At 41.5% G+C, this 22,726-nt stretch overlaps 1 protein-coding gene across 5 annotated transcripts in view; it reads left to right on the plus strand.

Moving 5' to 3' along the window:
- The window catches only part of fam219b (family with sequence similarity 219 member B), a 45,511-nt gene extending 28,156 nt beyond the window's left edge, over nt 1–17,355 (plus strand). For 4 of the 5 annotated variants that reach the window (XM_063070810.1, XM_063070811.1, XM_063070809.1 and 1 more), the window contains exons 3-6: nt 1,554–1,644; nt 9,725–9,802; nt 10,480–10,534; nt 12,293–17,355. In XM_063070810.1, the coding sequence (XP_062926880.1) occupies nt 1,554–1,644; nt 9,725–9,802; nt 10,480–10,534; nt 12,293–12,451 (383 nt within the window). In that variant the 3' untranslated portion in view covers nt 12,452–17,355. The remainder of the gene's footprint in view (nt 1–1,553; nt 1,645–9,724; nt 9,803–10,479; nt 10,535–12,292) is intronic. The other variant, XM_063070808.1, reaches the window with a different exon arrangement.
- Nucleotides 17,356–22,726: the final 5,371 nt, after the last annotated feature.

Here is a 22,726-nt window from a genome sequence, read left to right on the forward strand (position 1 = left end):
TGGAGGCTGGGGATCATTATTTGAATGGTTATAAAACATGATAGACTGCGCAAGCTTTAAAACTGCTCCAGAATTTTTGGTTCTTTTGGTACAGTTATGGTAAGGAATAGAAAAGGTGCAGATTAATTAAATTTGTATGTTGAAGGTTGAGTTGATATATGGTTAAGTGGATTTTGTTTTAATTTAAATAGAGATACGGCACGGTAACAGGTCCCTCCGGCCCAATGAGCTTGTGTCGCTAAATTACACCCATTGACCAACTGACCTGTGCATCTTTGGAATGTGGGAGGAAACTGGAGCATCTGGAGTAAACTGACAATCACAGAGAGAACATACAAACTCCGTACAGGCAGTGATGCGAATTGAACCGGGGTCATTGGCACTAACGTTAACTAATGGCTATGCTACCATACTGCCTCTTTCTTAGTTTAATATTGGATGTGGGCATAACCGGGAAGGCCAGCTTTTGTTGACTATTTATGCTTCACTCTCTATTGTATGGAAGTTCATGGCAGATTTTATATTTTTTGATCCTTCTACTTTTCTCCAAGTCCTTGATGTCCATGAAATAAGAAGGCATATTTCCCGTCGTCTGTCAATACATGACTGTACAGTCCGATGCTGCATTGTTGACTGATGATAGGAGTTAAAGGAAAATCCATAATGATTGTCAGAATGCCAATGCCCAAAGTTTTATCTTGGAAATCCCAACAGCAGAAAAATGTATAGCTAAGCAAAATTGAAAAATATTGTTTCAATCATTTTACTTTTGGTAATTTCTTCCTTCTTACCCTCTTCTCACTTTTTTATTTTCTCACCCCGGTTCCCTTCCCCTCTTCCCTTTCTTCTATGTTCCACTGTCCTCCCCAACAGAGTCCTTTTTCAGCCCTTTATCTTTTCTACTTATCATCATTTCCCCCCCCCCCCCATTTCATCTCTTCTTTCCCCACCCAGCCACCTTCCCTTTCAACTGGTCTTGCCTATCACCTTCCAGCTTGTATTCTTTCCCTTCCCACACTTTTTTAAAATTCTGGCTTCATCCCGCTTCCTTTCCAGTTCTGATGAAGGGTCTCGGCCAGAAACATCAACTATTTATTCCACTCCATCGATGTTGCCAGCAAGTGATTTCCTCCAGAATTTTGTGTTGCACTGGATTTCCAGTGTCTGCAGAGTTCGTGTGCTAGTAGTTCATTGTGGTCCACCTTTGTTGTGGTCCTTTTCTTCAAAAGGATAAATTTATATAAAGCAGTCTGGTAAAATAATTCACTGGATCAAGTGGCATCTGTGGGAGGAAAGAATTGTCAATATTTCATGAAACATTCAACAAATCTCATCCTCCACAGCTACTGTTCAATCCACAGAGTTCCTCCAGTAGTCTGTGTCATGTGTAGTCTCCTGTGTCTGGGGTGTTAGCAGAAAAACTGGCTTATTGTATTGAACTGTGCTACTTGAATTTTGTCTTTCCTTGGATTATATTCAACTATGACTTCTTGGGCGCTTTTGGATGAAACAGTGTAGCTTTCTGCAGGTTAAATTCTCTTTTTCTTTTGCAGAGAAGCACCGGGAATTGGCCAAGAGGGCCCTTAAGAAGAAGGCAATGGTTGGTGGTCCGGTGTTGCATCAGCCAAAGTCGGGGACAAAGAGGTGAGTCATCCTGCTCTGCTCCAGTGTGACCTAGAGCTCCTGTGATGCTGAGGAGTGATATTCTTGGCAATTTAATTTGGAGTGAAAACTAACTCTTTATAATGAAAGAAAAAAACTTGCAATAAGCATTGGTTGAGTGACTATCTCACACTGTCCTTCAGTTGCTGGAGCCACCAGCAGTTACAGGGCAGTCAAGTTGGTTCTGAAGGTGTTAGAGGAGGTATTTCAGAGAAACAGCCTGCAATGTCCCAATGACTACAGCTCCACACTAACCCACTCCCATCCCTATACTTCACCTGAACATACGCAGTCTTGCAGTTCTCTCTCCATTGTATTATGGCATTAACTTGTTGATTCAATAGACTGCACACTCCATGATGCCTTGATATTTTGTGTTATGAAATGGTTGCAGAGATGTACTTGTGGCTTTGTTGCTCTCACTCATCCTCATTTCTTCATGGTTTCTTTTCCCTTCCATGCTTGATCATCTTTTGACACCTTTACCTGGCTGCATTGACAACTGAAAAGACCATATAACCATACAACAATTACAGCACGGAAACAGGCCATCTCGGCCCTTCTAGTCCGTGCCGAACGCTTACTCTCACCAAGTCCTACCGACCTGCACTCAGCCCATAACCCTCCATTCCTTTCCTGTCCATATACCTATCCAATTTTTCTTTAAATGACAATATCGAACCAGCCTCTACCACTTCTACTGGAAGCTCGTTCCACACATGTCCTTTCCTGTCAGAGGAAACGATCTTTATTTGGAATAATGCTGACTTTTGCTTGTACCTACAATAGGGATTTTGATGTTTTTGTCATTTTAGTTTTTATATTAAACATCTTCCCTTTCTCCACCATGAACACCCCACTACTATTCCCTTTTATTATCAATTGTGGTAGCAAATTCCACATCTTCACCAGTTTCTTACCAAAGAATTTTCTGCTAAATTCTGCATTGAATTAATTGGCATCTATTTTGTATTAATAGCTCCCTAGTCTTAACTAAATGGCTGAGGATTTGTAGTCAGCACTTAAGTACTTGGGTAATTGAGAACCTTGATGAAGGTTGCTCAAGCATCTTGGGTTATCTTTGGCATGGAGTTGTCCTCTCCTGGGCACCTGTCCAGCAGATCCCTGCCATCCATTAACTGTGATGTCATTGTGGAGTTGGCAGCCAATCTACAGAATTCTCCCATAAGAAAATGAGAAGGAAACAACACTGGTTTTAATTGAGCTTTTAAATGTTGTGCAAAATGTAAACAGAAAGTGGAACAGGTGCATATGGTTAAGTACATGTTTTATCGTGTTGTAAAGTGCAAAAACAACTGTGAAAAGTTTTGGCCCCTTCAAAAGGATGTGCTGCATTGGAGAGGGTCCAGAGGAGGTTTATCAGAATAATCCCAGGAGTGAAAGGGTTCATGTATGAGGAGCTCTGGGCCTGTACTCACTGGAGTTTAGAAGAATGATGGATGGTTTCATGGAACCCATCAAATATTGAAAGGCCTAGATAGTGGATGTGGAGAGGATGTTTTCTATAATGCGGGTGTCTAGGATCAGAATAGAATGATGTTACTTTAGAACAGAAGGAATTTCTTTAGCTACAGGATGGTGAACCTGGTATTCATTGCCACAAACAACTGGCGGCCAAGTCATTGCGTATATGTAAAGCAGAAGTTGATAGGTTCTTGATTAGTAAGGGCATGGAAGGTTACGACGAAGGCAGGAGAATAGGGTTGAGAGGGGTAATAAATCAGCCATGATCAAATGGTGGAGCAGAGTCAATAGGCTGAATAGCCTAATACTGCTCTTCTATCATGTGGTCTTAAAAAGCAAATTAAAGTTCCTGGCAGTCAAGTTTACATTATTGAGCAAAAGATGGCTATCAGAGTTACTTGTTCATTTTGTTCACCATTTTAAATTCTGTACATGTTGAACTGTGGTTATAGCCTTTCAATGAATGGTAGTTTTTTTTTGGTAAAGTAGACCTATTTTCTCACTTGCTGCCCAATGGAAACCATTTTAGGAAAAGATTGTACAAGTGGTTGAAGTAGAACAAATTGTTCAGCAAAGCTGAAATAACCTGACAACCAAGTTTGATTTAGAATTCCCTACTCCTCGGCCACAGAACAAATGTGATCTGCAAGCAGTGCTTTATAGTCACACAAGATGGAAAATGGCTCTTTGGACCACCAAGCTTGTCCCACATTCTTTATCACCTTCCCCCTAGAATCCACCATCACACCAGGGGCAACTTCGTGTCCATTTGACATAATACCCACTTGTCTTTGCAATCTGATGAAAACCGTTCATGGGGAATGTGCACACTCCACTCAGGTAATATCAGAGGTCGGGAATAAACCTGGTCCTGGAACTGTGGAGCAGTAGCTTGTCAGCTATTCTATCTTGAAGCAAAAGAGGTGCTCTAAGTAACACGTGCAAAATGTAGGAACTCAGCAGATCAGGTAGCATCTGTGGAAAGAAAGAAACAGTTGATATATGGTCCTTATTACTATTCCTTTCCATAGATGCTGCCTTACTTGCTGAGTTCCTCCAGCATTTTGTATGTTACTCTGAAGTTCCAGCATCTGCAGAGGATCTTGTGTTTGGCCATTGTCTCAATGGGTTTGGGGTTTTCAGTGTTCCTTCATTCTGTGTGAAGCTGAGATTCAGATTGACCTCCCAGTTATAGTAACAATGCAGTCTGAGTTTTTGCTTGTAATAAAGACGCATTCAATTTGGTTTATTTAAATGATGTAGAAGTTGAAAATTACACCCGGAAAATGTCTGATAACATTGAGGTGAGCTCAAGGTATTTCAGTAGCATAATCACAAATGTAGCGTGAGTGAGGGCCAGTCCGTTCAACGTGTCTGTGAAACTGTTATGGATGTTGCTGACTATAGCTGTGCTGATCGACACACTTGGATTAATCCAATTTGTGCAGTCTTTGTAAATTCTCCATCCACCAACTTAGGGTGAGGAGTGGCATATGAAAAGACTACTCAGTTATGATTGCACACTAAATGTCTACAGTGTGTTGTTCTGAAAATATATTTAGCATTATATTTCTCCCATGGCTTTGATCATGTTGAACAGAATGGTAGCTGCTTTGTCACAGCAGGGTAAATTATCAGTGAAGTATGAATAGCCTTGTAATAAACAAGGATTTTAATGTTTCAAATGTATGTGTAGATGTGGAGTCAATGTTCTAAATGGCACTCATTGTCTTTGCAATTTTGGTTGCAACATCTCTGAAGGTTAATGTATAAGAGGTAGTACTTGCTGTGAGGTTAGGTCAGTTTTATCGCTTGTATAGGGGCTTGCTGATCTTTCAAGGTGTGGCTGGAATGCATCTGGAAGCTGTGGTTAGCCTTAACTCCATCTTGCACTGCAAATTTTAACTTTGTATCTAATGGATAAGTTTTGATGTTTATCTGTCACAAGCTTCTGACTGAGGGGAAGAGTGTGGTCTGTAAATCTCATCATGGACTTGGGAGGCAATTGTACAATACTCTGAAATGGGTCAACATTCTAGTAGTTCTCAATCTTGTGTTACGTGACTCTGCCTTTTATAATCCTAAATCCATAATGTGCTGAGTCCTGTTCGTGGTCGTACAGATGATCTGAGTTTCATTTCATTACTGCTTTGGTTTCTCTTTCCAAGGATTACAACAAGCACTTCACATTGAATTGTATAAATTTGTCAATGTGTTTCAGTTAATTACTAAAAGCTACTAAAGCTGTCCGTAAAAAGATTTTGATAATGGCACTCAAGTTGCATTTCAAGTTGACAAATTATTTTGATTAACGGTTAAATTACCTGCAATGTCTATTTTGCTCATAGTCATCCTATATTGGAAGGAATGGAATTGTTAAAGACGGCACTGATTTGGCACCCAGATTCCTGTGGATGACTGCAGGAAATTGGTGCTGCACCTCTGGATTTCAATATTGGAGCACGGTCAGAACAAGGGGCAGGAATTGGGGGTTTTCCTTGTTTCTTAGTGGGCTCCAGAAATGATAAATCAGTGAAATTGTGCAAATGACCGAGCATCAATAGAATATCAGTTTATAACTTTAGGTAATTTCTTCCCCTTCCCCTCTTCTCTTTTTCCATGCCTTAATTCTGGCTTCCTCTTGTCTCTTCTCACCTGCTCATCACCTCCCACCAGTGCCACTCCTGCTTCCCTTTCACCATGGGCCATTCTCCCTTCCTCTCAGGTTACTACCTCAGCCGTTTACCTTTTTCTGTATCTCATCTCCCAGCCTCTCACTTCATCCCATCCCAACCCCCTCACCTGGTTTCATCCATCACTTTCTGACTTGTACTCCTCCCCCCCCCCACCTCATTCTGGCTTCTTCCCCCTTCCTTTCCCATCCTGATGATGAGTCCTGGCCCGAAACATGATGCTGCCTGACCTGCTGAGTTCCTCCGGGATTTTGTGTGTTATGCTGGATTTGCAGCATTTGCAGAATACCTTCTGTGTTTGTGCAAATGATGTTCCAGTCAGACCCGCATTGCTAGGACCCTCCATTGAAAGCTGATTTGTATTGAGTACATTAAGGAATGGTTTTTTGCATTTAGCTATCTCTAACAGGATCCTACCATCAGATGTCTTTTATCCCACCCTGACTCTCTGCTTTCTGCATAGATTGCTCCCTCTGTGATTCCCTTGTCCATTTGTCTCTCCCCATAAACCTATCCCCTGTAAGTGACAGTAATGCTACACCTGTCCTTTCATCTCCTCCCTTATCTCTTTTCAGGGCCCTAAGCAGTCCTTCCAGGTGAGGCAACGCTTCACCTGTGAATCTGGGGTCACCTGTTTATCCGGCACTCTCGATGCAGCCTTCTCTCTATAGTTGAGACCCGACTGTAAGTTGGGGCACTGCTTTGCAAGTACCTCCGCTCCATCCGCCATAAATGGAGTTTCCTGGTGGCCAACAATTTTAATTCCTATCCCTGAACCTGTTCTGACATGTTGGTCCATTGCCTCTTTTTTTTTAATTTTCCACGATGAGGCCAGTCTTTGGGTGGAGGAGCAATACCTCACATTCCATCTAGGTAGCTTCCAACTTGATGGTGTCAACATCAATTTCTCCTTCTAGTAATTTATTTCCTTTTTTTCTCTCCCCCCCCCCCCCATTCCCTGCTCTGGCCTCCTATCACTTCCCCCTACTGCCCTCCCCTTTCTCTCATGGTCCACTCTCCTCTCATATGAGATTCTTCCTTCTCTAGCCCTTTACCTTTCCCACCCACCGGGCTTCACCCATCATCTTCTAGCTTGTCATCTTTCCCCTCTCTCCACCTTTTTGTTCTGGCATCTTCACTTTTCCTTTCCCGCCCTGAGGAAAGGTCTCACCCTGAAACATCAATTGTTGATTCATTTCCATACATGCTGCCTGAACTGCTGAGTTCCTCCAGTGTTTTGTGTGTGTGTTGTTCTTGCATTTACTTTACAGGAATGGACAGTTTTAATCAGTGGAGGACATCTCTTGCATAACCTCTTATCTGTTTCAAAACAAGCTTTTCAACTAACGATATGGAGGGAAGCTCCAAATCATTTCTCCATTTAGCTTCTTCATTCAAGACACATCCTGTGGTAAACCATTGCTCCAAAATTTTATTCTCTTTCAAGCTTTTAATTGGCATTCAGATTGGAGAAAAATATTCTGTGTAAATCATAGTTGGTCTCAAATGAAGCATGTTATCTCATTATTTTAATTGATTTTTGTTGGCGAACCTTGAAATAGAAAATAAACTCTGATCAATTGGTTTTTAAACCTTCTGATTTGCTTTAATACATTGTGAAGTGTGATTTCTGACATCTGTTAAATTTAGGTTTGTCAAAATTTGCACTCATCTAAAGATTCTGTGTAGTTCATATAGAATTTTAATTTTTATGTTCTCTGCAATATCTTCAAATTGAAATCTTACAGGATTAAAAGCAAATTTGAAATCTGTAGTAGATTTAAAGATCCTTTTTAATTGAGAAAATGCAAATTTGTTCTCCTGTCAACTTCTACCAGGAAAAGGTCTAAGATAAATATTTTATCAAAAAATTACTTTGAACTGGCTGTGTGCTCATGTTAGTAACTCAGTCACACTCCTGACCCACTGAAGTTGGCAGCTGATGATAGTTGGATGCAGCTTAGATCTTGTCTCTGAGCTAGAAGATTTTGAATTTAAATTCCTCTTCAGACACTCGAACACAAATATTACACTAGAGTGCTACCTGTATCTAAGAACCACTGTGCTGTTAGAGATGTGATCTTTCAATTGTAACATTAAAGTGAAATCCATTTCACTCTTGGGTGAATGTAAAACATTTCACCACTTTGTTTTCAGGAGGAATTATCAATGGAGCTTTGTACATTGTTGCTCCTCTGTCACGGTGAATAAAACCAGTGACCGTAAGACTTGGGAGCAGAATGAGGCCATTCTGTCCATTGACTCTGCTTTGCCATTCTATCATGGCTGATTTATTATCCCTCTCAACCCCATTTCCCTGTAGCCTTTGACACCCTTGCTAATCAAGAACCTGTCAACTTCCACGTTAAATTTACTCGATTTACCAAAGATAAAAGTTCAAAGTAAATTTATTATCAAAGTATATACAGTATATATCACCAATACTACCCTGAACTTTTATTTTCTTGGAGACATTCATAGTAGAGTAAACTGCACATAACAAAGACAACGAATGTACAAAAGAACAAATTGTGCAAATACAAAAAAAGCAATAAATAGCACGAACAAGATGTGTAGAGTCCTTAAAAGTGAGATTATTGTGGAATCAGTTCAATATTTGGGGTGATGAAGTTATCTGCTCTGGTTGAAGACCCTGATGGTTGTGGGTAATAACATTTCCTGTACTGGTGGTGTGGGACTTGAGACTTCTGTACCTCCTTCCTCATAGTCATAGTCATACTTTATTGATCCCGGGGGAAATTGGTTTTCGTTACAGTTGCTCCATAAATAGTAATAGAACCATAAGTAGTTAAATAGTAATATGTAAATTATGCCAGTAAATTATGAAATAAGTCCAGGACCAGCCTATTGGCTCAGGGTGTCTGACCCTCCAAGGGAGGAGTTGTAAAGTTTGATGGCCACAGGCAGGAATGACTTCCTATGACGCTCTGTGCTGCATCTCAGAGGAATGAGTCTCTGGCTGAATGTACTCCTGTGCCCACCCAGTACATTATGTAGTGGATGGGAGACATTGTCCAAGATGGCATGCAACTTAGACAGCATCCTCTTTTCAGACACCACCGTCAGAGAGTCCAGTTCCATCCCCACAACACCACTGGCCTTACGAATGAGTTTGTTGATTCTGTTGGTGTCTGCTACCCTCAGCCTGCTGCCCCAGCAAACATGCAAACATGATAGCACTGGCCACCACAGACTCGTAGAACATCCTCAGCATTGTCCGGCAGATGTCAAAGGACCTCAGTCTCCTCAGGAAATAGAGATGGCTCTGGCCCTTCTTGTAGACAGTGTTCTTTGACCAGTCCAGTTTATTGTCAATGACAGCTTCAAAAAGAGAGCATGTCCCAGATGGGGGTGGGGGCTGTCCTTGATAATGGATGATGTTTTCCTGTGACAGCACTCCTTGTAAATGTGTTCAAAGGTGGGGAGGGCTTTACCTGTGATGGACTGGGCTATATCCACTACCTTTTTTGTAGGCTTTACTGTTTAAGGGCACCTTTTTTAGCCACCCTCTAAAGAAATTTATCCTCATCTCTGTCCTAAGGAGATGTCCTCTTACTCTGTGACTGATGTGGTTGTCACCAGTGTGAGCTTGCTGTGTGCAAAATTGGCTGTCAGGTTTTCTACATTATAGAAGTGTTTTAGGGCTATCTATGGCATGATATAAATGCAAATCTTTCCAGTAGGAACTAATCACAATTATAGACAGTGCTTCACCTGAATGAAGTTGCAAAAGGTGTTGCTTTTCCAGCCTGGGAGTTGGCAAGCAACTGTAATAACTGAGCAATGAAAGTAAAAGATTCAAGCAGGCCAACAGATTTTGTTGAATTTTTCTATTTGTTCTGAAAATTGTCTGTCATTTACAGGTTAGTAAAATTCAATAAAGGATATTCTGCTTTGAAGCAGCATCCAGAAGAATCTTTAGTTTCCTTGGAGTCTGACAGGTAAGGGTTAACTCTTAATTGAACATTTACCTTTCAGCTGTGCACTCAAGTTTTCACGGGTTTTCTTAATTTGACAGTATCACCAAGACTGCGAATAGAATAGAGACGAGGAGGTAAATTTGGAAGTGATGAAGTAGTTATTTTAAAAATCTGAAGGTGAGGTGGTTCAAAGTCATTGCAGAATTTAAAAAGGCTGGCTTGTGGGAACAAACTTGAGCCTGAAGCAGTGCTTTTTTTTTACCGTAATGGTATGATTTTACACCCCCTGCTATCTCACTGTTTTGGGCACTACTGTTCCACAGGTGCTCTGTAGACTTTGAAAGCTTTTACAATGAAAGCGCAGCTAGTCCTTCCACCTCAGCTTGCTTATGTTTGTATTGATTTTGAACAGGGTTGAGAAATTGAGCTGGTTTTCTATTACTGTCAGCTGTGGCCAGGTAATTTGTAATGGAACAGGTGCCTGAATGGAGGTCAGCTCCATTAATCAGCTGCTAATAATGACATGTAGGGTGGTGACATGGGTGATGGTCTATGTTAGAAATGGATTTTTTTCCATTAGAACCACTTAAATTTTATGATAAGTGACTTTATGAGAAATATTTCTACTTGCTGATTTCTTCTAAAAGCATGTTTAATAAATCTGATGTATCACAATCAGTTTTCTTTGGGTTTTCCAGTGATGGCGAGTTTGAATCCAAATATTATTCGTCGTCGGGCTACTCATCAGCAGAGGTAAGGTGAATGAGGACCTCAGAGTTACAGTATAAAATTCTGTCATTGCTGCACAAAACCATTTGGTTCATTGTCCTGGTGCAGTGTTTTACAGCAATTCCGTCACTTTCTTCAGCTCTCCCTTCTGTAACTCTGCAATTTTCTTCCTTCACTTCTCAACTATGGTTGATTCTCCTACCAAACTTTCATACGTGGTTTCTGTTTATTTTGTCAATTGTACTTTCATTATTTTCATTGAAATTTTGTCAGTTTTTTTTTAGTAGAAAACAGAAATTGTGAGCTTTTGCCATCTATCCATGGTCCATTATCAAAGGACCAACTTGCCATATACGCTGGCATGTATTAGGGATTTGCTGTGGTATATTGGTTTGGCATAACTTGCAACAAAAAAAGCTATCAACAATTGTAAAGAATAAAGACTTGTATGAAAATAAGTTTAAAGGTTATCATCCTATGCACCCTCCCTGCCTTTTGTGTTTGTGTGGTACTTATTATGGGACCCAGCAGTCCTGCAGTGGCCAGGTGTTTAGTGCTTTTCCATCCTTGCTCAGTATAGTTGGGGTTTTAAGTGTTTTCTCATTCCTGTTCTAGGTTGCCAGTCACTTCACACATTGTAGTTTATTTCACTTTCAAAGCACACACATTGAAGCATTCATTCAGTGAGTCAGCCACACTTGGTTCTGAGCCCATTGTTTCCACCAGACATGTTTCACTCTTTTGGCTTCAGGAGTGGGATTTTGTTGCTTGGAGTGGGAATGAGATCCCGTGGCAAGAATGTAAAAGGAAGGTAGAAAGGGTTTTGGATCAAATTGTTGCGTGAAGATTTGTGACCCTGGGAATTGGTTGTATTTGGAGAGTGCAGTGTGAGAAATCCAACTGTTTCGACACGAGGGTTCTGTGGTTTTTAAAAAAGCCTTGGGAATGGGAGAGGTCATCAGAAAGTTCCAATGTCCTGGCTTGTAGACACTCATTGGCCACTTTATTAGATACTTCTGTACACCTCGTTAATGCAAGTATCTAATCAGCCAATCATTGACAGCAGCTCAATGTGTAAAAGCATGCAAACATGGTCAAGAGGTTCAGTTGTTCAGAATGAGGAAGAAATGTGATCTAAGTGACTTTGGCTGTGGAATGGTTGTTAATGCCAGATGGGATGGTTTGAGTTGGGATTTACAAGCACAGCACTCTCTACAGTGTAGAGAATGGTGCGAAAAACAAAAAAGAAAATCAGTGAGCGACAGATTTGTAGGTGAAAATACCTTGTTAATGAGAGAGGTCAGAGGAGAATGACCAGACTGTTTCAAGCTTACAGGAGGGTGACAGTAACTCATAACTATACATTACATCAGTGATGTGTAGATGAGCATCTCTGAATGCACAACACATTAAACATTGGAGTGGATGGGTTACAGCAGCAGGAGACCACACCAGGCTCCTCTCCTGCACCTATTAAAGCGGCCACTGAGTGTACTTGTCACCTGTTTCACTCCTTGTATACTTCCATATTTATGCCACTAAGGAGGCCATTTGGTCCATCAACTGTTGCAGAGCTGACCGTTTTGGTTCATAATCTTAAAACCATAGTGATGCAATTAAATGTAGAATTAAGATATTCGGAGTGGCCTTCACATTACAGGGTTATGCTGAAAGCTTGCTTGTTTATTTTATTAGGTATTCCCTGCATGAGTGGAGGACTAAATGGTTGATCTGTTTTTTTTCTGTGCTGGGAAAATAAAAAAAAACTACTTTTTATTTCAGCAGCAAGTAAATCAGGACCTGAACCGTCAGCTCCTGAAAGACGGCTACCACCTAGATGAAATACCGGATGATGAAGATCTTGACCTAATTCCTCCGAAGCCTGTTACCTCATCAACCTGTGCTTGTTGTCAGACAGAAAGTTCTTGTACTGTCCAGTAGTCATGGCCCAACCACACCATATCAAAGGCAAAACTTGCTTTGGACAATTGAATTTTTGAAAGCATTGTATACCTGACTATACGAATGTATATATATTTTGAACTGGGAAACCATATTTGTATATACGATTTGAAAAACCTAATGTGTGGATTGTAATTGTTCATCTTTTTACACCAAATTTAGTCTGTTCCCCTTCATTTTGTATCATCTGAATCTTGCCTGTTTGAGTGTCCGGATATAAAGCTCACTAAATTTTTCCAAGATTATCTATTGATTTTGCCAGTTACCTAGTCGAAAGGCAATGATTCAACATTTACTGACATTGCTATGGCTAACTACTGATTTTTTTTTCCCCCTGCCACCCTTTCCCCAAACTAAAGGACAGTGGAAATAGACCAAAGTTTTGCATAAATGCAATTAACATGCTAGGTTTTATTCACAAGACAGGTCTGTGCATCACCTTAAGAAGTTAACCTCTGTTATGCACCTGACAGCTTTTAACAGACCCAGTGATTCTGTACAAACTATTTGCACGTTAATGGACTGCACTTTTTCATCCTGTATGTGAAAACTGAACTTGCTGGGTGACTTGGAAAGGAAGAATTGTGAAGACTGAAATTCTGTTAGTCATCAGTTGAACCTGTCGGCAAGAATTCCACAAATAGTGTCTGTTTGGCAAGAAATTAACTCCAAGGTTTTGAGCATTTGCTAAGTTTGGGCAGTAATAGGAATGCTGAATTGAACCTGAATGGCAAGTAGCTTAAATCTGTATTTTCCTTTGTCTATGGAATATTTAACATTTGACACTCTTAAGCATGTAAGTTGGATGAGCCAGCACCAGGGGAATGTTCAATTTGTGTAGGAAGGCTTGCCAGAGTTCTGGTACGAAACCTAGCATCCAAAATGTGCATAAGATAGTTGCTTTGTTTTTGGAGACTTAGAAGCTGGGTTCTTTATAAATAACTGCACTGTGAAGAGCTTATTCACAGGGCCTGGTTCAATACGTTACTGATTCTGTGTCCCTAATGCAATGTGGCTTTGAAAGAGGATCCATGCAATTTGTGGGGGGTGGCCAGGAGGCAACTTGGCTTGTCACACCTGGTTGGGTGTCTTTGTGCAGAGCACAAAATGGGGAAGGAAACTAAAGTGCAGAGGATTTTAGCAGCAGGTACTGCTGATGGATCATATGATGCTTTACTGTCCGGGTATCACTGTCTTTTTCAGAAGTGTCATCATCATGTTGAATGGTTTTGGGCATCAACATATTGCCATTTTAAAAAATACCCGAGCAAAGTAAAGGTGGAAATCACTGTTCTGATTGCACTTGTGTTCAGGTGAATAGTCGAATGTTTCTAATAAAACCTTCCACTAATTCTCAAGGCTACAGCCAAGGCTATAACAAATGCAGTGGACCAGAATAAGATATTTACCTCAGTTTATTCTATTCTGTAACAAATGGGTATTTAATGGATTCAGAAGGAAGCCTCTTTATAATGTGTTTAGTACTTAAATACCTTACTTAATCCGTCACTCCTACTGGAGCATAGGCTGCTAACAGCAGCTTGCCAGAGTCCCCTGTCTTGTAGGTGAAGATCCTTCCTCTCTTGGGGATGAGGTCTTAGGAGTTTTTGTTGCTGTTTCAGTAGCTTGAGGTTTTTAATGGGATGGGGTTGCAAACCCCATACCCAACCCTCCTCCTTCCGCAACCAGGCTTCACTCCGTCCATAGTGGAATTAAAGAGCTAGATGCAATACTTGAAATGGTTGAGAGTTCAGTTCGGCTTTTACAATCCCACTGCAACCAAAATGAACCTGTTTGAGCTATCCTGAGCATCTGAATAGTGGATGCTTGTTATGAAGGCAGTGATAGTCTAATGCACTGATTCTCATCACTGGGAGTTGTTATTCAATGTTTACATGAAGTTCTGTGAGTTTGAGTTGAAATTGGGCAGTTTATTTTTAACCCGGCTCTAACAGTCTGTACAGTGATCTCCATCTATGCAACACCTGACTTGATACTATCTCTTGATTGTTAGTCCTTTATCCAGATCATTCACTTTAAACAATGCCGTTTTGATTAAAATGTCAGTTAAAACGCTGAATGATAATTCAGACTATTTCATGTTATCAGGGATTAGGGCAACGTCTGAAGTATTGTTCAGTCCCTTATTCTGAGTACCAGGTGGTCCACTCTGCACAGAAACACTAAAACATTTATTATCACTCTAGTGGTTTGCATTTTAAGTGCTTGTTTGATGTGACATTTTACTGTATATATATATATATATATATATAATGTTTGCTTTTCCAGTTGGGTTGCTTAATTTGTTTAATATATGCAATGATGTGAAGTTTAGACTTTTTGTTCTAATATGCTGTCAGTTCAGCTTGGCTGAAACACTAATTTCCCTTATGGTTTTCATTTCAGTCACCAAAATTCTGTCTTAATCAGCAATGCAGACTTGACGTTCCTGTGTCATGGCTTCCAGTCGCATTGTTCTTTTACTCTTTTTAAGTAGCAAATAGTTGACTGAAAGCTTTGTTTAAACTGGTGGGGGGGGTGGGGGGAGGTAAAAAGGATTCTGCATCGCATAGTCTCTGGGATCTTACCATGGATATTAGCGTATGAAAGATGAAAACACCTATGTGCAATCATATATGACCCATTTTAATAAGCTTTTAAAAGGAGTGGGTTAATATCTTCATAAAACAGCCCACCAAAGAATTGCTTAGCTCTCATATTTACACAGTTCATGTGCTTCTGTCTATAATAGGAGGACAACATACAGAGGGGAGTGTTATCTGTTCTGAGCAGTAAATTGAAGACATGCTTGGAGAATCATTTACTTGTGTAGAAAGTTTTTATCTTGAAATTTCAGGATTGGAGAAGTTTCTTAAAGACGTGTCTATGATCTTGTACACTGAGGTTGAATCTCTTGGAATGTGAGTATGAATTGAAGGTTAAATGCATGATTAGATTAAATTAGATAATTGATTCATTTTAGTTTCTGGGCACTTGTATCCATCAGTTGCCATGATTAGAAGATGGGCTGCAGCATTCAGAAAGGTGATCAGTGCTGCCATCTAGAGGTGCAGCTGAATGAAAATCTCCCAGCTTCTCTCTGCTGTGAAGTCCAGGTGGGATCCCATAGAACATTAGGTAGAGTAAAATGCACTCAATATAACTAAAATTATAAATAGATTTGAGTTCACTTTTGTTTGACTCTTCTACCATCCAGATTTATTTTGCCAATGTGAGTCCTGAAGATTCCTTTATGTTTTGGATTTCCCCTTCTGTTTTAGTCAAAGCACTGTATTGGATCTGATTAACAGTGAATCAGATTGGAAGTATTTTTCTTAACTTGGTGTTTGTGCATAAAGTACGAGGCAGTGTGTGGCATCTTGGACATAACAAATCATGACGCTGGCTCATCAGCTTGTGTCTAGGATTCTCATTGACTGCATCTCGAATTCCACGATCACCCATCATGATCTCAATCATTGGAAAATTGACAGGAATCCCTCATAGAGGCTGGAAATGCTGTCTTGCCCTTGTTATCATTCCTACACTAGCTATTGTGTACATTGGCAAAGGTTACTGATGGGGTTAATTAAAGACAATGATCAAAAGGCAGGTTTTCTGTTCATCAATGTTTAGTTGTAGGAAACTGTCTCGTTATTTATTATGGTGAATACTACAAGGTGCATTGAGTAATTGACAGCACTGTGGAGAATTGTGCAAATTGTGAGCAGACCAAAGAGCTAAACAGTAAAGGAAAATAAACAATCAAACCCCATTTACAACTGGCGTTAGTGTGGTTGTAAATTAGCTCATCTGTTGAAACTTGTCTGTATGCAGTAGAACTACAACCCTGGTCACACATTGAATGCCGCAATCTCCAGACTTCACACACCGTCCTATTAAAAACGTGCTATGATTTGGCAGATGTGCTTTAAAAGCTTTGAGCAGTTGCTTTTCGCTGAGGTTGTTTGTGAGCTGTTTTGGTGCAGAGCTGCCCTTCATACGCAATTGTCTTCAACACTTGGTTTCAGCTGAACTAGTGTATCATTTTGGAGAATGGAAAGGCAAGCTATGTAGTATTCTGGTAAGCCGACAGCCTGTTAACATCCTTGTATGCGCTGTTTGGCGCATCAAAAAGAGGTTATGGTATTGTAACTGGATTTAACTTTGAGAGTGGGGAGGAGAGGGGTGACGAGATTGGATCTGATATCATTTTGCTGCTGGATAAATGTGTTTAGCCTAGGCAGAGAGTACCTCTAATTAGACCAGTTTTGCCTGTGATCGGTCTGTTAGTATCAATGCTGTACAAACATCTGTGTGGTGGACCTTCAAGAGAGTTGTGGATCAAGTTCATTCTAAAGTACCTGAGCACATCTTGGGTTATGGGACTTGAACCCAAGTAGAAGTAATTAATAGGAAAAGTAGCAAGGTCATAGTTTGTAATGCTGTTACTTATAAAGCCTGTAATTACTGCGATTCAGTTTTAAAGCAAAATGGCATTCTCATGTTCTTGCTCTTTGAATTGTAGGTCAGGGTCGATGAAATGTAAAGGGATGTTAAACAAGATTTTTGGATACCTAGAAGTCTAAATTCCCTAGACTACTCTAAACCATGGAATTTCTGTGAACATTGATGTGGGTGTATTTAGGAATTGAATGTTATACTTTTATGTTGTGCTGTTTGGAAACTCTGGATTGCAAAAAATGCACTGGGCTAACTGAGTTCTGAAACATTTGAAGTTTTGCCATGTAGGCAAATGCTTGCAGAGCATAAAAAACTAAATATTTTGTCTGTGCAATACATAGACTTAACTACATTTTATTAAATTGCATTTATTTTTTGTATGTTATTGGTATGGCAGATTAAAATAAAGAATGCTTTAAAGGAGGTCACCTTGTTCTGTGTTTGTTTAAAGTTAACAGTTTCTGCGCAGCATGTTAAATTCTGAGGTTTAATGCTTCGGTCTTTGAGGTTAGGGTCTCTCTGTACTCTGCAATGGTGGGTTCGATATCAGCCCAGAGTGTCCCTCTGAACTAATGGGACAACTTCTAACCTGTGGTTGGTGTCTGTGCATCTTCCTTGGAGGAGAGTGGGTGTGTGAAATGGAAAACAGCAAGTGGGCCATTGTTTAAACCCCTGAAGGTTTCTAGTGTTCACTCCTGTATTTGGTACGTTGAGTGACTTGGATCAAAGTTTTGAGGGCACTGAGTGGGAATTTTAGGGCAAAGGGCCGTGGTCTGAATATGGTACATACAGCACAGAAACAGGCCATTCTAATCCTATTCTCCCCACACTACCGGGGTCTGCATTCTAGGGGCAATTTACAGTGGCCAATTAACCTAAACCCACATCTTTGGGAATAAACAGTACAGCACATGAATAGGCTCTATGGCCTACTATGTCTGTGTCAAATACCATCCCAGTTCAAACTAATTCCCTCCTACCTGCCCATGATCCACATCGCTGCATACTCATATAAACCCTCTCAAAATGCTGCTATTTCATCTACTTCCACTTGTACCCCTATTCCAGGCACCTACCATGCTCTATATTCGAAACAAAGCCTGTCCTCACCTCCTTAAACATCTCCCTCTCACCATAAAGCTATGCCGTCTAGTAACTGACACGTTTGTCCTGTGGAAGTGGACTCTGTTGACCCTATCCAGATAAAGATTAGCTTTATTTGTCACATGTATATTGAAGCAGAAAGTCAGATACGTTGTTTGTGTCAACAGTGAGACGGTGTGCTGGGGGAAGCCCGCAAGTACCACCACCAACATTTCATCCTCAAACTTGTTAATCCTTATTAATCCATGTGTCTTTGGAGTGTAGGAGGGAACAGAACACCGGGAGGAAACCCACGTGGTTACAGGGAGAACGTACAAGCCTCTTAACAGTGGCGGGAATTGACCCGAGATTGCCGTCACTGTAAAGTGTTAAACTATCGTGCAGCCCATCTTGTGCCTGTCATAATTTTACAAACTTCTATCAGGTTCTCCCCTCGGCCTCCGTTCCAGAGAAGACGGTCCAAGTTTCTCCAGCCTCTCCTTGGTGCTCATGCCCTCAAATCCAGGCAGTGTCTTGGCAAACAGCTTGTGTATCCTTTGCAACGCCCCCACTAGATGGGGAGACCAGAAGTACACACTTTCAAACGTGGTGTGACCAACGCTCCATACAGCTGCAACGTGACTTCCTGACCCCTGAACTCACTGCCCCAACTGGTGATGAATGTTGAGGTGGTGTGGGGAGCTGGAGCACATGAGGGAGACCTGCATGGGTTCACATTGAACCCACTCTCTCACAGACTCCAATCTATTTTACATAGAAACATAGAAAATAGGTGCAGGAGTAGGCCATTCGGCCCTTCGAGCCTGCACCGCCATTTATTATGATCATGGCTGATCATCCAACTCAGAACCCCACCCCAGCCTTCCCTCCATACCCCCTGACCCCCGTAGCCACAAGGGCCATATCTAACTCCCTCTTAAATATAGCCAATGAACTGGCCTCAACTGTTTCCTGTGGCAGAGAATTCCACAGATTCACCACTCTCTGTGTGAAGAAGTTTTTCCTAATCTCGGTCCTAAAAGGCTTCCCCTCTATCCTCAAACTGTGGCCCCTCGTTCTGGACTTCCCTAACATCGGGAACAATCTTCCTGCATCTAGCCTATCCAATCCCTTTAGGATTTTATACGTTTCAATCAGATCCCCCCTCAATCTTCTAAATTCCAACGAGTACAAGCCCAGTTCATCCAGTCTTTCTTCATATGAAAGTCCTGCCATCCCAGGAATCAATCTGGTGAACCTTCTTTGTACTCCATCTATGGCAAGGATGTCTTTCCTTAGATTAGGGGACCAAAACTGCACACAATACTCCAGGTGTGGTCTCACCAAGGCCTTGTACAACTGCAGTAGTACCTCCCTGCTCCTGTACGCGAATCCTCTCGCTATAAATGCCAGCATACCATTCGCCTTTTTCACCGTCTGCTGTACCTGCATGCCCACTTTCAATGACTGGTGTATAATGACACCCAGGTCTCGTTGCACCTCCCCTTTTCCTAATCGGCCACCATTCAGATAATAATCTGTTTTCCTATTTTTGCCACCAAAGTGGATAACTTCACATTTATCCGCATTAAATTGCATCTGCCATGAATTTGCCCACTCACCCAACCTATCCAAGTCACCCTGCATCCTCTTAGCATCCTCCTCACAGCTAACACTGCCACCCAGCTTCGTGTCATCCGCAAACTTGGAGATGCTGCATTTAATTCCCTCATCCAAGTCATTAATATATATTGTAAACGACTGGGGTCCCAGCACTGAGCCTTGCGGTACCCCACTAGTCACCGCCTGCCATTCTGAAAAGGTCCCGTTTATTCCCACTCTTTGCTTCCTGTCTGCTAACCAATTCTCCACCCACACCAATACCTTACCCCCAATACCGTGTGCTTTAAGTTTGCACACTAATCTCCTGTGTGGGACCTTGTCAAAAGCCTTTTGAAAATCCAAATATACCACATCCACTGGTTCTCCCCTATCCACTCTACTAGTTACATCCTCAAAAAATTCTATGAGATTTGTCAGACATGATTTTCCTTTCACAAATCCATGCTGACTTTGTCCGATGATTTCACTGCTTTCCGAATGTGCTGTTATCGTATCCTTGATAACTGACTCCAGCAGTTTCCCCACCACCGACGTTAGGCTAACCGGTCTATAATTCCCTGGTTTCTCTCCCTCCTTTTTTAAAAAGTGGGGTTACATTAGCCACCCTCCAATCCTCAGGAACTAGTCCAGAATCTAACGAGTTTTGAAAAATTATCACCAATGCATCCACTATTTCTTGGGCTACTTCCTTAAGCACTCTAGGATGCAGACCATCTGGTCCTGGGGATTTATCTGCCTTCAATCCCTTCAATTTACCTAACACCACTTCCCTACTAACATGTATTTCGCTCAGTTCCTCCATCTCACTGGACCCTCTGTCCCCTACTATTTCTGTACGGTTATTTATGTCCTCCTTAGTGAAGACAGAACCAAAGTAATTATTCAATTGGTCTGCCATGTCCTTGCTCCCCATAATCAATTCACCTGTTTCTGTCTGCAGGGGACCTACATTTGTCTTTACCAGTCTTTTCCTTTTTACATATCTATAAAAGCTTTTACAGTCCGTTTTTATGTTCCCTGCCAGTTTTCTCTCATAATCTTTTTTTCCCTTTCCTAATTAAGCCCTTTGACCTCCTCTGCTGAACTCTGAATTTCTCCCAGTCCTCAGGTGAGCCACTTTCTCTGGCTAATTTGTATGCTACTTCTTTGGAATTGATACTATCCCTAATTTCTCTTGTTAGCCACGGGTGCACTACCTTCCTTGATTTATTCTTTTGCCAAACTGGGATGAACAATTGTTGTAGTTCATCCATGCAACCTTTAAATGCCTGCCATTGCATATCCACCGTCAATCCTTTAAGTGTCATTTGCCAGTCTATCTTAGCTAATTCACGTTTCATACCTTCAAAGTTACCCCTCTTTAAGTTCAGAACCTTTGTTTCTGAATTAACTATGTCACTCTCCATCTTAATGAAGAATTCCACCATATTATGGTCACTCCTACCCAAGGGGCCTCTCACGACAAGATCGCTAATTAACCCTTCCTCATTGCTCAAAACCCACTCCAGAATAGCCTGCTGTCTAGTCGGTTCCTCGACATGTTGGTTCAAAAAACCATCCCGCATACGTTCCAAGAAATCCTCTTCCTCAGCACCTTTACCAATTTGGTTCACCCAATCTACATGTAGATTGAAGTCACCCATTATAACTGCTGTTCCTTTATTGCACACATTTCTAATTTCCTGTTTAATACCATCTCCGACCTCACTACTACTGTTAGGTGGCCTGTACACAACTCCCACCAGCATCTTCTGCCCCTTAGTGTTACGCAGCTCTACCCATATCGATTGCACATCTTCCCGGTTTATGTCCTTATTTTCTATTGCGTTAATCTCTTCTTTAACCAGCAACGCCACCCCACCTCCCCTTCCTTCATGTCTATCCCTCCTGAATATTGAATATCCCTGAACGTTGGCACCTAATCCTTCCAAAACGACCTCCTCCCTCATCATCATGGCCAATGCTCCAACCTGCTGGCAAACTCCACACAGCATTGGGAGTGGGATTGAACCCAGATTATTGGAGCTGTAAGGTGACAACTCCACTGTCTATAGCACTGTGCTGTCCTTGAGTCACACTTTCAACAGTTGAGGAAGGAAACACTTCTACCTGCAGAGGATGTCAAAATGCCAGATTTAAGATCTTTAGGGTTAGCTTTATTTCTCACATGTAAGTAAAGGCATCCGTTAGTCTTGTGAGACCATGGATCTGTGCCTGGAAAGTCTTCACCCTCCAGGGCGCAGGCCTGGGCAAGGTTGTATGGAAGACCAGCAGTTGCCCATGCTGCAAGTCTCCCCTCTCCACGACACCGATGTTGTCCAAGGGAAGGGCATTAGGACCCATACAGCTTGGTACCAGTGTCATCACAGAGCAATGTGTGATTAAGTGCCTTGCTCAAGAACACAACACATTCCCTCAGCTGGGGCTCGAACTCACAACCTTCAGGTAGCTAGTCCAATGCCTCTACCACTTGGCCACGTGCCCACACATGTACCATACATAAAAAGGGTGTAACACATTATTTACATCAATGACCAACAGTCTGAGGACGTGCTGGGGGCAGCCTGCAACTGTCACCGTGCTTCTGGTGCCAACAAAGCATGCCCTCAACTTACTAACCCTAATCCGTACGTCTATGGAATGTGGGAGCAAACTGGAGCACCCAGAGGAAACTCGCGTGGTCATGGGGAGAACATACGAGCTCCGTGAATTGAATTCTGATCTGATCATCGATGCTGTAAAGAATTGTGCCAACTGCTGTGCTGCAGTGGCAACACGAGTTGTGCAATCTTTCAAAATGACCAGATTCTGGCATGGTCCTGGAGGGCTGGAAGATTGCAAATATCACTCTACTCTTTAAGAAGGGAGGAAGGCAAAAGAAAGGAAATTATAGGCCAGTTAGCCTAACCTCAGTGGTTGGGAAAGTGTTGGAGTCTATTATTAAGGATGAGGTTTTGAGATACTTGGAGACTAATGATAAAATAAGGCACAGTCAGCATGGTTTCTGTCAAGGTAAATCTTGCCTGATAAATCTGTTAGAATTCTTCGAGGATGTAACAAGCAGGGTGAACAAAGGAGAGGCAG

The sequence above is a fragment of the Mobula hypostoma genome, chromosome 18 (genome assembly GCF_963921235.1).
Source record: "Mobula hypostoma chromosome 18, sMobHyp1.1, whole genome shotgun sequence".
NCBI lineage: Eukaryota > Metazoa > Chordata > Chondrichthyes > Myliobatiformes > Myliobatidae > Mobula > Mobula hypostoma.